The sequence below is a fragment of the Budorcas taxicolor genome, chromosome 23, assembly GCF_023091745.1.
Source record: "Budorcas taxicolor isolate Tak-1 chromosome 23, Takin1.1, whole genome shotgun sequence".
Taxonomy (NCBI): Eukaryota; Metazoa; Chordata; class Mammalia; order Artiodactyla; family Bovidae; genus Budorcas; species Budorcas taxicolor.
Genome location: NC_068932.1, coordinates 9,383,975 through 9,401,044, shown reverse-complemented (window position 1 = coordinate 9,401,044; position 17,070 = coordinate 9,383,975). Strand labels below are relative to the sequence as shown.

Here is a 17,070-nt window from a genome sequence, read left to right as displayed (position 1 = left end):
ATCTTGCCCAACCTTCTGATATAGAGACACGTCATTTTTGAAATCTAACCCTGTCTACTCAGTCCAGCAGCTTCCTTGGTGGCTCAGGCGGTCAAGTGTCTGCCTGCTATGTGGGAGACCTGGGTTCAATCCCTGGGTTGGGAAGATGCCCTGGAGAAGGAAGGAGCCTGGTAGGCTACAGTCCATGGGGTGGCAAAGAGTCGGACATGACTGAGTGACTTCACTTTTCACTCAGTTCAAAATCCATCGAGCCAAGCTCTTCCATGAGACTAACACGGTACAGTGCAGGACAGAGTGTTTCACCTGCCTTATGCTATTAGTAAATGCTCCCAGGGCTGCTGATGGGTAGGAGAAAGGCTGAGCCCACCCCTTCTACAGGAGCAGTTGCATTTTCATCTGCTCTATACATGGCCTCAGATTTCACTGAAACAGCTATGACTTAAAAAAACAAAAAAGCTTGACAACCACTAATGTGGTTGGAAAACCCCTCCATAGAGTTCAGAAGATGAACTGCACAGCCTGACCCAGCAAGCTCATATCTGTCTTCGTTATCTATCTCCAGCAGCTAGAACAAAACCTGACATCCAAGGACACTCAATGAATATTTGTTAGCCAGCTGATGAACATCTTATCTGTGCTACTTCCAAATGGATGTGACTAGAGATAAGCCTCTTAGTCTGTTCAAGACTTTCATGTCCTTTTAATCGTGCATGGGAGTGGTGGGGAGGTGTTAATATATGGAATATATTTTATGGAATACAATATATGGAATATGTTGGACGAGGTATCCTTTTAAATGCTCAACATCCCAATGAGAAAGTTAAGTCTTCTAAGTCCCAATGAGGTAGGTACTTTTATTAACATCCCCATTTTACAGATGAGAAAACTGAGGCCCAGAGTGTTTAAGTAATGTGCTCCAACTTCATAGCTAATCACTGGCAAATGAACCCAGAGTCAGGCTCCATGGCTCACTCTTATCCACTATGATATTCTGCCTCTACTTAGGCAGAGGTGGACTACCTATTATATCCCTGGTAACTATTTTTATTAATTATGTAGGAATTAAGGAGACTTCTGGAGAGTATGGGGAGGTTTGAAGCCTAACTGCAGCTGGAGTTGCCTTATGTCCCATTCCCTGGGCACAAGCCTAGAACACAAACATCTTTCTCAAGAAAGAACACCTGATTTTTCTTCCTAAAAAGGTTTGAAGCCCTGCTCAGTATTATACATTCACGGTGCATCTATCACCATCCCTTTCCCATGTATCAATAATACCCCAAAATCTTGAAATAGATAAGTGCTAATTGATAAGGTCAAGACAGTTCTAGGAAGGAAATGATCATAGAAGGAGCCGGAAGTGTTCTGAATAACACATCCTTCCAACCTTGACAAGAGCAGTTCTCTAAAAGCCATTCAGCTTCTGCCCAGAAAGCTGCCTTAAAATCCCCTACTAGAATTTAGTGGATGAAGTCATCCTAATATATTTCATGTATGGACATGAATAGCCACACTTTATGCACCAAGGAAGGCAGCTGCTGCAGTAGTGTTTGCTGGAGGATGGGAGGCATCCCACAAGTCAGCAGTGATGCGGAGTTCACCCTGGCTCCCCCAGGATGGTCCAGGCAGCTGGTAATGGTGCTTCTCACTGTCCACTGCCTTCTGATATCAGGGCCAGCAAAGGGCAAGTGGAAATGAAACAGACTTAACCTTCTCTTGACTGTGTGGAAGTTAAACCTTGATTTTTTGGTTTCTTAGCTTTTGGTAATCAATAATCCTTTGAGGACAACAACAAAAAAAATCCTAAAAATGGAAGCTTATACATAATTGGACACATCATAAATACATATTTTCACAATATGTTTTACAAACCAACGATTAGCATTCCTTGTTCCTGAGAAATATTTTTCTAAGAAATGTTTCTGAGAAATATTTTTCTAAGGATAAAGAGTAAGAAACAAACAAAAACCCATACCGTTTAGCAGGGTGCCAAAGTGTATAACCTGCAAGTACTCCGTTTCTCTCATAAAACCTTTGAGCGGAGTGGCCCAGCCTTCACTCAAAACTTGGACCCACTGAAGATCCAGCTGCAAAACACAAAAAAAGCAGGTGAACGTTTCCATGAGCGCTGTGTTCCCGCCATCCGGCCCCAGGGCAGTCCGTTCTTACTCAGTTGAGAAGAGAATGAAGGCAGAACACTTTATGTGTTAAGCATTCCCAGATGTGATGCTGGCCCATGATCTAGGGGCTGGAGGTGTGAGTCTAGAACCTTCTATTGGGAGGGTGGCAAAAGGATTCCAAATTGGGATGATTTCTTTGAGCACTTTGGGCTATATCTATTCTTACAATTTGTGACTGTGTTGAAGAGTCACTGTACATTCTTTATTTCATAATAATTATGGTTTGGCTACATTGTTTTCACCAATATGCTAGCTATTTGATTGAGCTAAGATAAATGTCCAAACTTCTTAGCATGATACTAGCTCCGGCCCTAGGAGCTCCTGTAGGAATATTCACCTGCCACCACTCCCCACCCAGAAGCCTAGTCAACAACAGTGCCAGGCTATGTGTAGTCTGAACACACACATGGTTTCAAGCCCATCCCCCCTTTACCTGAAAACCCTATTCATCATTTAAAATCCATCTCAAAAATTAAAAAAAGATAAAACCCAGCTTGTGGACCATTGCTTTGAAATCTTCCCTGTCATCGCTAGGATCAAAAAAATTAATCATTAGATTCTCTGTAGTTCCTCTGTACCTTGCAGACCATTCTGTTACTGGAACTCAAATTTCACAATTATAATTATGTGTTTCTCATCTGCCTGAAGCATTGGAGAACTCAAAATTTATTGTGTAGAGTCAGGGAGCTCTGTTTATAAACTTGTCATGACTTACCACAGCCTGGGGTGTTCATGAGCTGAAGCACATTCCCAATGTACTCTGCCTCATAAAAATGTCCAGGGTTTTAATAGATACCAAGAGGTTACCACTGAATTGATCACCTTGTATGAACCAACTAACCCTAATCTACAGAGCGTGCATGCTAAGTTGCTTCAGTCATATCCAACTCTCTGCAACCCTATGGACTGCAGCCCACCAGGCTCCTCTGTCCATGGGGTTCTCCAAGCAAGAATACTGAGGTGGGTTGCCATTTCCTCTTCCAGGGGATCTTCCCAACCCAAGGATCAAACCTACATCCCTTCTGTCTCCTGCACTGGCAGGCAGGTTCTTTAAAGTGGGTTCCTTACCACTAGCACTGGGAAGCCCTAAAGAGGTCAAGGTATTTGGAGGGCTGTTTGCTGGGATTGCGTCTTAACATCGTCCAGGTGGTAAATCCATGCAACTAAAACTCCCTCTACTTAGACTGGACTCTCCCTGATAAAGGCAAAGTGGGATGTGCAGTGCAGAAAAAGATCAAGGCATTCATACCATTTTAGACTAGGGTTGCTTTTTGTTTTAATAAAACTTCTCAGTGGTCCAAGAAACACTTATATTCTGGACAAACTATTTTCTTGGCAATTGTCGACAAATAATTACTGCCCAGTGCTTCCCATGTGACGCTAGTGGTAAATAACTCACCTGCTAATTCAGGAGACACAAGAGACGCCGGTTCAATCCCTGGGTCAGAAAGATCCCCAGGAGTAAAAAATGGCAACCCACTCCAGTATTCTTGCCTGGAGAATCCCATGGACAGAGGAGCCTGGCAGGCTACAGTCCAGAGGGTCACAAAGAGTTGGACACAACTGAAGCGACTTAGCACAGAATCCCTGTATGTTGGCATAACTGAAAGTATAACACCAACTATATACAACTGTCCTCTGCAAGTATAGAAGTTATCTTCTGGAACATAAAATTGATCAGCTGCTTTGTAGCAACTCTTGGTGAGAGATATTCTTGGAAAAGCAGACAAAAAAGAAAAAAAAGAAAAAGCTGGTGAAAGCAGCTGTTTTTCTTTATAGGAATTAGATTTTCCTTATTCATACCTACCTTATTGTTGAGAGTAACTGTAAATGGATTATAATAACTGATATTAAGCCAAATTTTCCATCAGCCAGTTTGCATCCTCTTACCTTGGTAATTGATAACGAAGGGAGTGCTTCGGCCTCAGCTCGGACTTGGTCGAGTTTGTTTTCTGGCACAAAGAGTTCGTGGATGCCTTTGATTACAGTGTGGGGTACAATGTTCTGAAAGGAAGCAGACTTGGTAACCATTTGGAATGAAAACTATATAAAGGACACTTCAGTAAATAGATGATCTCTCATGACTTTGTAAAATTATTATTATTTTTTTGAAAGTTCAGTCTACCCACCTGCTTCTGTAGAAGCTCTATCACCTGCTGCATACAGTCACTCACGGAGGACAAATTGGTTTTAAGCACAAGCTCGGGAGTTTCAGGCTTTTCATAATCAGAATCAATACCCGTAAACCCTGCAAAGCAGAAGGCTGAAAGTAACATCTGCACCAACAGAACAATGTTTTGACTCAATAAGACATAGCACAGGTTGGAATAAATGTTTTCAAACATTGTACTCAGGTTAAAACAGAAAAGGTCAAACAGCCTTCCTTGACCTCCAGCCATAGGTAAGAACACATACACCTGTGTTTTCAATAAAACCTGAGTCCAAGCCCTCTGCAGTTAATTAGAATGGAAAAGGAAGACAAGAGGGAGGAAAACTCTGAAAGATTCCTCCACACACAGTCACATACATATATTTGTTTTAGTTGTCTGAACTTGATTGCTTGTGGCTGGGGTGACAGCTCTTGAGAAATACAAGCCCACATTTTCACAAGCCCATGGAGACATTGAAGATATTACGGTTTGGTAAAATGTTGTGTGTGCTATATGTAGTTTTGAAAAACAGTCTTTGAAACCTCAGACAGATTTCTGGGGACAGACGTACAAATTGGTGGCATAGGTAAGTGGCAAAAGGGCTACTGAACTGGCTGTCTTACCTTTGATCTCCCCAGCTCGGGCCCGTTTGTAGAGGCCTTTTACGTCTCTCCTTTCACAAATGTTTAGAGGCGCATCTACAAATATCTCAAAGAAGGGCAGTCCTGCCGATTCATGGATTTTGCGGGCATTCTCCCGATCCTGGGAAAAAATTACGTATAAGAATGTGAGAGGAGGGACTTCCCTGGTGTTCCAAAGGTTAAGAATTGGCATTCCAATGCAGGGGACACAGGTTTGACCCTTGGCTGGGGAACTAAGATCCCATATGCTGCAACTACTAAGCGTCACAACTAGAGAGCCACACACCACAACTAGAGAGCCCACACACCACAACTAGACAGGTTCACACACCACAACTAGAGAGCCACACACCACAACTAGAGAGGTCCACACACCACAACTAGAGAGCCCACACACCACAACTAGAGAGGTCCACACACCACAACTAGAGAGGTCCACACACCACAACTAGAGAGGTCCACACACCACAACTAGAGAGCCCACACACCACAACTAGAGAGGTCCACACACCACAACTAGAGAGGTCCACACACCACAACTAGAGAGGTCCACACACCAAAACTAGAGAGGTCCACACACCAAAACTAGAGAGGTCCACACACCACAACTAGAGAGGTCCACACACCACAACTAGAGAGGTCCACACACCACAACTAGAGAGCCCACACACCACAACTAGAGAGGTCCACACACCACAACTAGAGAGGTCCACACACCACAACTAGAGAGGTCCACACACCACAACTAGAGAGCCCACACACCACAACTAGAGAGCCCACACACCACAACTAGAGAGCCACACACCACAACTAGAGAGCCCACACACCACAACTAGAGAGCCCACACACCACAACTAGAGAGGTCCACACACCACAACTAGAGAGCCCACACACCACAACTAGAGAGCCCACACACCATAACTAGAGAGGTCCACAGGCTACAACAAAGACACCGTGTGTGACAACCAAGACCTGATGTAGCCAGATAAATGAATGTTGGAAAAAGAAAGTAAGAAGAGGTTTCACAATGAAATTCATCACAAACCCTGTACTCTGGTCTTCCATGGCCTTGAGATAACACTAGGGTTTGAGCGCTGCATAGGTGGCAGGATATTAGCCCTTTAGAGGAGTTTCACTCTAGTAAACAACTCTCCCAAGGACTTTAAAAAGAAAAAACAAACAAACAAACAAACCACAGAAAAGAATCCCAACTAAAAGACAGGGCTGGCATTTCATTCGAAGGATATGTTCAAAGTCATTGTGTCTTATTTGTAGCTCACAGCAATTCTGTGCTTTAAAACAAGAGGAGTGACACTCTACCTTGTTGATTTCAACATTAAACACAGAAAACCTGATGCCTTGTCAATGAACTGCTGTTTTCTTTAGTCAGGCAAACTCTCTGGCTTTTTGGAGAAATAAAACTTACTGAGCTTTAGGAGTTTTCTTGTTTAAATTTTTCTTCCTTTCAAGTCTGGCCAAGTGTACTTACTATTGTGAAAGTGGAAGGGTTTATGTCAACTGGTGCCCTGGCATCTGGAAATGAAGGGACTCTCTTTATATAACCAATATTAAAGAGAGGAAATGAGGGAGCAAGTGAGTGGTGAGGGAAGGTGGGGGAAACAAAGCATGACATTCTCTGTTGTTCCCCTCCGCCAGCTCCTCCTCCTGGCAGTTGGCGAGCTCTGGTGCTGTGTGTGGGAATCGTGCATGTTGCCAAGTCACTTTACCTTTGCAAAAGGAGAAATGAAGCTGGTAATGCAGACCAGACCAGCGTCGGCAAACAGCTTGGCCACCTCTGCAATCCGGCGGATATTTTCTTCTCTGTCCCAAGGAGAGAATCCAAGGTTTTTGTTGAGGCCACGACGGATGTTGTCCCCATCGAGGGAGTAGCAAGGGATGGCGTGGGAGACGAGATACTCTTCCAGAGCAAAACTGATCGTTGTTTTCCCAGCACCAGAGAGACCTGTTGAGAACAGTCAAGACAAGACTGGAGATGTCTCTGTTGAAGATGATAAACAGTGATTGATTCTAAGTTTTACCTAATTCAAGAGTAATTAAAACCCTCATGACAATCATTTGACTGACCTCAAATCCAAACCATTCAAATCTAGAAAAAGTGAAATTTACTGAAAGTTAAGTACTAGCATTTCTTTCACATCTTGAAATAACTATTTGTCCTTTATTAGGATTATAGCCTTTCAAAGCAGAAGAGGTTTGTCAATAGGGAGACCTTGGCAGGCTCCACACAGTCCCCAGGGGTTCTGCTTTTGAGACAGGCTGGGACCTGGGACCCTTTACTAGAGTGCTTGCACCTGAACAAAGGACTCCTGGAGCAACAGATACAAAGAAACTATAAGGGACTCAAAATAACTACACCCTGGCCTGCTGCTGCTGCTGCTGCTAAGTCGCTTCAGTCGTGTCCGACTCTGTGTGACCCCATAGACGGCAGCCCACCAGGCTCCCTCGTCCCTGGGATTCTCCAGGCAAGAACACTGGAGCGGGCTGCCATTTCCTTCTCCAATGCATGAAAGTGAAAAGTGAAAGGGAAGTCGCTCAGTCGTGTCCGACTCTTCGCGACTCCATGGACTACAGCCCACCAGGCTCCTCCATCCATGGGATTTTCCAGGCAAGAGTACTGGAGGGGGGTGCCATTGCCTTCTCTGACACCCTGGCCTAGTTGGAGCAAATTATAAACAAAAAGATACAAAAAGCCCACAAACCAAGTGTCATTTCTGAGGTGCCTGGGAGCAAAAGCAGGGTACTGTGGCATGATCCCCACACACAGCACCCCTAAGAGGGTCAGCTGATCACCTAAGCCATACCCCCAGCCCATCCTGCCCCTCTCTCCTGTCCCCTCCCCTGGAGGAGGATATGGTAACTCACTCCAGCTTATCACCTGGAGAATCCCATGGACAGAGCAACCCGGTGGGCTGCCATCCATAGCATTGCAAAGAGGGCAACACGACTGAAGTGACTGAGCGTGCAATCTGATAAATTCCTCTTAAAACACGTCCAGTTGTAGGACAGGAGAAATGAGATTCCTGAATCTCTGGTACATTCTTTTGTATCAGAAAATGAGAGAAATAGTAGAAATTTCCAAACACAGTTAACTGTATTAATATGCTGCTGCTAAGTTGCTTCAGTCACATCCAACTCTGTGCAGCCCCAGAGAAGGCAACTCACCAGGCTCCCCCATCCCTGGGATTCTCCAGACAAGAACACTGGAGTGGGTTGCCATTTCCTTCTCCAATGCATGAAAGTGAAAAGTGAAAAAGAATTTGCTCAGTCATGTCCGACTCTTAGCGACCCCATGGACTGCAGCCTACCAGGCTCCTCCATCCATGGGATCTGCCAGGCAAGAGTATTGGAGTGGGTTGCCATTGCTTTCTCTGAGTATTAATATAGATCATTGGAATATTTATTTTAATACATTTTAGTAACACCAGTTGTATTTACTGAGAGTGTTACTAGGGACCAGGACCTCTGCTAAGCACATACATGTTTTATTTCATTCACTTCTACCTATATCTCTATGCTGCTGCTGCTGCTAAGTCACTTCAGTCGTGTCCGACTCTGTGTGACCCCATAGACGGCAGCCCTCCAGGCTCCCCAGTCCCTGGGATTCTCCAGGCAAGAACACTGGAGTGGGTTGCCATTTCCTTCTCCAATGAATGAAAGTGAAAAGTGAAAGGGAAGTTGTCCAGTCGTGTCCGACTCTTCGCGAACCCATGGACTGCCGCCTACCAGGCTCCCCGTCCATGGGATTTTGCAGGCGAGAGTACTGGAGTGGGGTGCCATTGCCTTCTCCTATATCTCTATGAGGAGGTACTATCTTCATTCTCATTTTACAAATAAGAGGCTTAACGAGCTTGATCCAAAATCATACAACTAATGTAGGTGAAGCTGAGGCCCAACTTCAATTCCCTAGATTTGAAGAATCTGGTTTCTTCTGATTTGCCTGGTCAGTATCCAACATCTGTAATTTGAGAATAAAAAATAAAAGAGGACAAGACTTTTTGAAAGTTAAGAAAAGATGGGGGAAGTATACTTTTGAGATTTTGTTTTTCTATTCCACTAGTTCTTTTTTTTCTTTTCAAGAGTGTTTCAAATTAGGAAAAATGGACTCTGTGTATATGGTTTTTTAAAAAAATATTTATTATTTATTTGGCTGTTCCAGGTCTTAGTTGCAGAACGTGCGATCTTCAACCTTCCTTTCGTTGTGGCATGAGAACTCACGTGCGGCATGTGGGGTCTAGTTCCCTGACTAGGGGTGGAACCCGGGCCCCTTGCGTTGGGAGCACCAAGTCTTAGCCACTGTGTATATGTTTCGATTCAGAATTTAAATGAACACATGAAGGCAAACACATTGCAAGAGGGAAATGTCTGGAGTGTAGCCGTTTTATCCACTGCTGCACAATACGTCTCTTAGAGGGAACCTGGGGACACATATCAGCCATTGAGACCAGTGAACCTGCCTTCTGGAACAAAGCAGGCTCCATACCCACTGTGTAGCCTCACCCTGGAAAGTGGGAAAAGTTGCCGTTCTAGGGATGGATAAAACGAGGAAACCAAGTACAAGTGCTACAGGCACTAGGAAATAACTTGAAAAAGAAGAACGAGGCTGCTTTAGACAGGGACAGGAAAGACTCAGAGGAGCAAGAAAAGACGCAAGGCAGGTCCTCGCTTGTTGTGTTTTTTAGAATTATCTTCAGGTTAGAATAAAGCCACATTTGTGAGCAGACAGTAACACATAAGTTGATTTCAAAACCCAGATAAATGTATCTTTGCATCTAAGCTCATCTTGATGTGAAATATTATGTCTACAAAATGAACCTGTTTTTTTTTTCTTTTGAGTCCAGCCTATGTCAGACCTGCATTTCCAGGCATCAGCTTCCTCTACCTATACTCAGAAAATATAGGTGACAGCCCAGGACTAACTCCAGCTCTGTCACTAACCCTTAGACGTGACATTCTGGGGCAATAAAAACACCAGTAAAACAAGATTCATTTGGCCACTTCGGCGGGAATGAGTTATTTTTATGCAAAGGGACCATGGTCTGCTACATAGAAAACATAGAGTTTTTCTTCTTGCCTGGATTTTAATTTTTTTAAATAAGTAAAATATCCCCCCAGAATGTTAACACATCTGAAAAGAATAAAGAACATCTCTAATGGACAGCCAAATGCTTGATGTCAATTAGGAAAGCCTCATTTTTAACTGCCAGTGGACATGGAACAACAGACTGGTTCCAAATAGGAAAAGGAGTACATCAAGGCTGTATATTGTCACCCTGCTTATTTAACTTCTATGCAGAGTACATCATGAGAAATGCTGGGCTGGAAGAAAAAAAGCTGGAATCAAGATTGCTGGGAGAAATATCAATAACTTCATATATACAGATGACACCACCCTTATGGCAGAAAGTGAAGAAGAACAAAAGAGCCTCTTGATAGAAGTGAAAGAGGAGAGTAAAAATGTTGGCTTAAAGCTCAACATTCAGAAAACTAAGATCATGGCATCCAGTCCCATCACTTCATGGCAAATAGATGGGAAAACAGTGGAAACAGTGTCAGACTTTATTTTGGGGGGCTCCAAAATCACTGCAGATGGTGATTGCAGCCATAAAATTAAAAGACACTTACTCCTTGGAAGGAAAGTTATGACCAACCCAGACAGCATATTAAAAAGCAGGTCCATCTACTCAAGGCTGTGGTTTTTCCAAGTCATGTATGGATATGAAAGTTGGACTATAAAGAAAGCTGAGCACCAAAGAATTGATGCTTTTGAACTGTGGTGTTGGAGAAGACTCTTGAGAGTCCCTTGGACTGCAAGGAGATCCAACCAGTCCATCCTAAAGGAAATCATTGGAAGGACTGATGGGTGTTCATTGGAAGGATTGATGTTGAAGCTGAAACTTCAATATTTTGGCCACCTGATTCAAAGAGCTGACTCATTTGAAAAGACCCTGATGTTGGGAAAGATTTAAGGCAGGAGGAGAAGGGGACGTCAGAGGATGAGATGGTTGGATGGCATCACCAACTCAATGGACATGAGTTTGGGTAAACTCTGAGAGTTGGTGATGGACAGGGAGGCCTGGCGTGCTGCGGTTCATGGGGTCGCAAAGAGTTGGACACGACTGAGTGACTGAACTGAACTGAAATGTGCTTAGGCATGAAATTGAGGATTGCAGAATTCCTTAGATCTGAAAGGGAATGTCATAATCAACTTGTCCATTCTTTCTTGTCAAAGAGGTGAAAACAGAGAACTAGAGACATTCTATGACTTGATGTAAGCCTTATTTCTCACAGATTTGTAGAATTAGGACTGACACCCAAGCTTTCTACTACAGCTTTCAGCCTCCTTCTAATGTTAAAATACACATGGAATATGTATATGTGACACATAAAATATGTCACATTATTTTCCTTAAAATTGTGTGTTACCACCAATTTTTAGTCAAAATAAAATACATTTAGATCTCAACTCAGCACACCTGTCAGCCATACGGTACATCCTCGGAAACCACCCCGTGTTCCAACCACCTGGCCTCTCTTATTCCTGCTCACGTGATGGGCCTGATACACGACATTGGTGGATTTCTGCTGGTTCTCCTACGAAAGAAGAGAAAGCACAATAATCGATTAATAAAATAATAAATGTTATACATATACATACAATACAGTAATAGACTACATAGTCTTCCCTAACTAAATATCTTCCTGTATAACTGGCATATGTCAGGAAGCATTTAACAGGAGGCTTCCTGTGTGCTGTTTTGCACCTGTCACGAATCCTCTGTCCCTTACCAATCCTGAATATTCAGGATTAAGAGGAGTTGGCAAACCGCTCCCGGGGCTGAGGAACGCATGCATTTCCTTCACTGGTTTTTCCATTCACTGATAAGTAACTATTTACAACCCTCTTCCTTTTTATGAACCGTACGGTAAAAGTGATTATTTACAACCCTCTGTCTTTGATATGGATTGCTTTATGTTTCCTTGATAATTTGTAAGTCTGGACTTTTCATTTTTATCTTTGTTGAAAATAGCTACCTTGTAAGAAGGTATATATACCCACACTATGTTGAATAAAACACCTTTGCTCCATCAGAGCTTGGGTCCCCGTGTCTTTCTTTCTTTCTCTCTCTCTCTCTCTCTCAGGCTAATTCTTTGGAGCGCAGAAGCTTGCTGAGCTCACTTTCTTGCCCGGCTTCTAAGAACCTCTCGAAAAGGCTCACAGTGCCTTCACCCCTTCAAGAAGGTGCCCGGTGCCTACATGAAGCAGTGCAAGCCCCGTGTCAAGGGCTTTATTGGTTTTCTGCATAAACCAAGGACTATCAGCCTCTTTCTCTCTCTCTTTTACTTTCTTATCGTCAACTCCAGACCACCAGGTTCCAGTCCATTAAAGGACCTCAACAAGTGGTGTCCAGAACAGGGGCCTGGTACACGTGGCAGATTCGGATGGAGTGACTCCAAGGGCCTACTGAGGTCGGTAAGTACTAAGACATGGGTCAAACGGCTGGAAAGCCCCATCACTTTTCTACTTTACTTCATCACTTATTTACAGTGCAGGGACTTTCAGTTTCACGCCAGCAAATAGAGGCTTGCCTTCACACAGTGGTTGAATGTAACCCTTGGTTCCCTGATGAAGGTAGTTTTGATTTAGAAATTTGACACCGGGTCGAAGAGAATGATGAACAGGCAGCCAGATACGGAAAAAGTATTCCGATAGATTTCTGGTCCCCATGGGCTCTCATTAAAGCTGTGCTTTCTGCCATGTCAAGGCAATTCTAGTCCTCCTGATATTCGGAAACAGGAAGAACACTTACTACATGAATCTGAATTAGATGATGAAACCTTACAAAAGGCCCAATTAGAACAACGTAAAATATTTCAGAATTTTCCTACAAGCCCTGTCCCGGTTGCTCCAAGCTCTCCGCCCTGCCAGTGGGCACAAATCCCAAAGTCTCTCCCTTGCTAGAACCTAATGATTCTGGCAACGACTCCACTAAGACACTTTTTGACATTAAAACTGATGACACCTTTCTGAATAACAATGATAAGTTTTTACCACATACTCTTAACTGTAAGAATTTGCTATCTACTCATTCTCCTTCACCACAGAGGCTCTCTGAATTGCTGGCTTTGCGATCACAAGTCTCTGAAGCCAATAGTTTCACCGCCTTTCCAGTTTTAGAAATCCTGACTCTCAAGGGCACATAATACGTCAATATGAGGGTATTAACCTTTGTCACATGCAACAAATTAAAAAAGCTATAACTACGTATGGCCCACATTCACCTTTCACTAAAGCACTTCTAAATTCTATAACATCCTCTATTGGAAATTTTATTCCCCATGATCGGTGAGCAGGTGATGGACAGGGAGACCAGGCGTGCTGCGATTCATGGGGTCGCAAAGAGTTGGACACGACTGAGCGACTGAACTAACTAACTAACTAACTTCATTCTCCCACAGGACGTCTTGCCCAACAAGAACACCCAGTAGAAGGGATCTATACCCGTTTTAGGGGAATAAAGTCACTTACACCCTACCTTGATTTAATTGCTCTAATCATCATCAATGGAAGAAATAGGACTAAAACTCTAATCGGCTCTGATCCTCATAAAATTGTAATACCGATGAATAAATCTCGATTTGAGAATGAATTATAAACTTTGACCGATTTCCAAATAGCTTTTCTGGAATATTCTGGAGAATTTTCATTTCATTATCCTTCTGGTAAGCTGAGGAATTGCTTCAGAAATACTGAATTTATTATTTCTCACATTGTCAGCTCACAGCCTATACCACAAGCTGAGGTATTTTTTTTATATAGATGGGACGAAAAACGCCAAAGCTTCATTCTGGTCTCTTAAGGAATATAACGTCTTTTATACTAAATTTCATTCTGCTCAGCAAAATGAATTATGTGCTCTTATTCAAGTTATTTGCCTACACCCTTATCCCAATAATATAGTCTGTGATTCTATATATTGTTTTTGTATTAAAAAATATAGAAACCTCCACCATAAACTCCAATCAATCTATTATTCAACAACTCTTTTTTGAACTACAATCTGCTGTTAGAAACCGCGACTCTCCCATTTACATCACACATATTCGAGCACATCCTTGCCTTCCTGGCCCCACGACTCGTGGTAATGAGCAGGCTGATAAACTGGTTTCCTTTGCTACTCCGGAGGAACAGCCTGCTCTGTTGTGTAACAATTCTGACTCTCTACACCAGCTATGGAAAATTCCATACCGCCAGGCTAAAGAAATGATTAGTAACTGCTCTACTTGTAGACCCATACATCTAGACCCATCACACAAGGTATTAATCCTTGCGGTTTGCAACCTAATGAACTATGGCAAATGGACGTAACTCATTGCCCTGAACTTTCTCCCTCTTCTTTCTTACATGTCTGTATCGCTTCTTTCTTACATGTCTGTATCGACACTAATTCTTCTTTTGTTTGGGCCCCACCTCTTCACGGAGAAGCTACGCAACATGTTATAACTCACTTATTACCTTGTTTTGCTGTAATGGGAACTCCTAGCTCTATAAAAACAGACGGTGGGCCCGCCTATATTTCTAGACACTTTAAACAATTTTTACAATCTTTTTCTACAGGTATTCCTTATAATCCACGGGCACAAGGCATAGTCAAATGAGCACATCACACACTAAAGTTGTAAATAAAAAATTTAGAAAGGGGGAATACACAGGAACACGACTGTCTTCCTTATCTAAAGCAGACTTTACTAGATTCCAACATAAGATATTTTCTAAACCTATAACTATTGTTAATACAGCTTTATTTGTCTTAAATTTTTTAAATTTACCACAGGGAGATAGCTTAACAAGAGCAGAAAAGCATTTTGAGGAATTGAAGGACACTTCTCTTCTTCTGCCCGTTTGGTACCAAGACGCATTAATGAAACAATGGAAATCTGGGAAGCTAATCTTACAGGGAAAGGGGTATGCTTGTATTTCCCCAGATGGATCAACGAACTCACAGGGCTTCCTCTTCGGAAGATTCGACCCAAGGGGGTCCCTGGCCTTCAAAATAGAGATGAAACAATAAAAATCTCAGGAGGAAAAAGTTCCAATATGGGCCATGGCGGCTCTAAAGATCTCTAGGAAGCACTGCCCTCGGCAGCATCAAGCCTATGATCTCCTGGCTTGGGGACACATAAAAACCCTTACTAATCGAGCTGAAAATTTGGTCTCTCAACAGGGAATGCTTCAGAGTCCTGAATACATCCTCCTGGCAATGCTCAGCCTCCTGGCCTGTACCTTCCCCGTTCGAGCTCTAACTGATCACCCTTACTGGGCTTACATACCCAACCCCCCTCTACTACAGGTGGTCGAATGGATGGAGAGAGGACCAATCATTTCAACTAATGACTCTATACATATGCCTTCTCCTTGGAGCATTAAAGGGCCCTCACACGCTGAAGAAGAAGAAAAACTAATCAATATTTCTCTAGGTTATGAAGTCCTTCCTTTGTGCGTGGGCCCAGCAGAATTATGCATAAATGTTAGCCAACAAACTTGGGCTTTCGCCCTGCCTCCCAAAAAGGATTTTTGGACGTTGCTTGGATTATTTACTGCCCTTTCTTTGTCTGTGAACCATGTTTATACTACTGAGACTTTAGGGAAAGGGTTAGGGAAAGAACAAAGAACATTATGCAAAGGGTTTACTTTAAGAACTTTCCATGTTCGTTGGGACAAATGTCAAGTTAAATTGGGAAAATTAATGTTTGTGGCTAATCATACAATTGCTGATTGGGGACCCCATGGTATGTGGTGATCTAACTGCTCAGAAGATGTTAATAGCTCTGTTTGTGACTATGCTGCTCAGGTGACATGGAAAATTAATGACACTGCAATGGAGCATTACCACGACAAAGGACTTCTTGGGTGGCTTGACGGTGGATTAGCCCCACCTCGTCCTAGGATCGTCCTCAATAAACAGAGTGGGCCTGAACAATGGGACATTTGGAAACTTGCTGCGACCACCAAACAACTTGGAAGTTGGACCAGACTTTTCACTACTACCAGTCGTAGTCATAGTAACTATTTCTTTCGCTATAATCCATCATATTTTATACAGGCCTGTGTCCCACTTCCTTTTGTTATAGCCATAGGAAAGTTACAATTTAATAAGACTTTACATTCTGTAACTTGTGTTAATTGCAAACCATATACTTGTCTTAACTCCTCTATTTCTTTCAGAAATGACTCCCTCTTGATTCTTCGATCTCGACGTAATTTGTGGTTACCAATAAGTCTCCAAAGACCCTGGGAAGAAGGTCCCATGGCTGGACTTGCTTCCAGACTACTTACTAAACTGCTCCAGCGATCTGAACGAATCGTTGGATGGCTGATCCTTGGCATTTTGGGGTCAATAGCGATTTGCACCACTGCTGCTGTCGCTGGTGCTGCTCTACATACCTTGATTCAAACACATAATTTTATCCAAAATTGGACTGAAGATGCTCATAATATGTGGGCTACTCAGGCTCAGGTAGATGAGGATATTCAAGAGGAAATACAGGAACTAAAAACAGCCAGCAAATGGGTCGGAGAGCAATTAATAGATTTCTAAAATCAAGTGATACTAAAATGTGATTGGAATTCTACTCAATTTTGTATTACTCCTGTTCATTTCAATCATAGTGCCTACAACTGGGAACAAATCAAATTTCATTTACAAAATATACATGATAATGCCTCTCAATGTACAGTTACTACAAACGGAAGTCTTTGAAACTTCTTCTAAACGTCTGCCCTCTTCCACTAATTTGGAAACTTTAGCTGAACAACTAGCTGATCAATTCTCTGGGCTAGACCCACGAGGATAGTTTCAAAGTATTACCCACCGCATCAGGTCTGGTACTGTAACTTTGGTTATTGTGTTCGTAATTATATTTGTTGTTTATCAATGTCTTTCTATAAGGTTGGTTAATACTAAACAAACTCAATTGGTCAGGCCCTTTTTTCTACAAATATAATAAAACAGGGGGAATTGTCAGGAAGCATTTAATAGGAGGCTCTCTGTGTGCCGTTTTGCATCTGTCACGAATCCTCTG

At 42.8% G+C, this 17,070-nt stretch overlaps 1 protein-coding gene across 1 annotated transcript in view; it reads right to left on the bottom strand.

The window, feature by feature from the left end:
* PAPSS2 (3'-phosphoadenosine 5'-phosphosulfate synthase 2) overlaps positions 1-17,070 on the bottom strand; it is a 98,441-nt gene that overhangs the window by 22,101 nt on the left and 59,270 nt on the right. Inside the window, exons 2-7 of the mRNA XM_052660852.1 lie at positions 11,463-11,580; positions 6,696-6,931; positions 4,951-5,089; positions 4,307-4,425; positions 4,068-4,181; positions 1,973-2,084 (exon numbers count right to left, since the gene is read on the bottom strand). Of these exons, the coding sequence (XP_052516812.1) occupies positions 1,973-2,084; positions 4,068-4,181; positions 4,307-4,425; positions 4,951-5,089; positions 6,696-6,931; positions 11,463-11,580 (838 nt within the window). The remainder of the gene's footprint in view (positions 1-1,972; positions 2,085-4,067; positions 4,182-4,306; positions 4,426-4,950; positions 5,090-6,695; positions 6,932-11,462; positions 11,581-17,070) is intronic.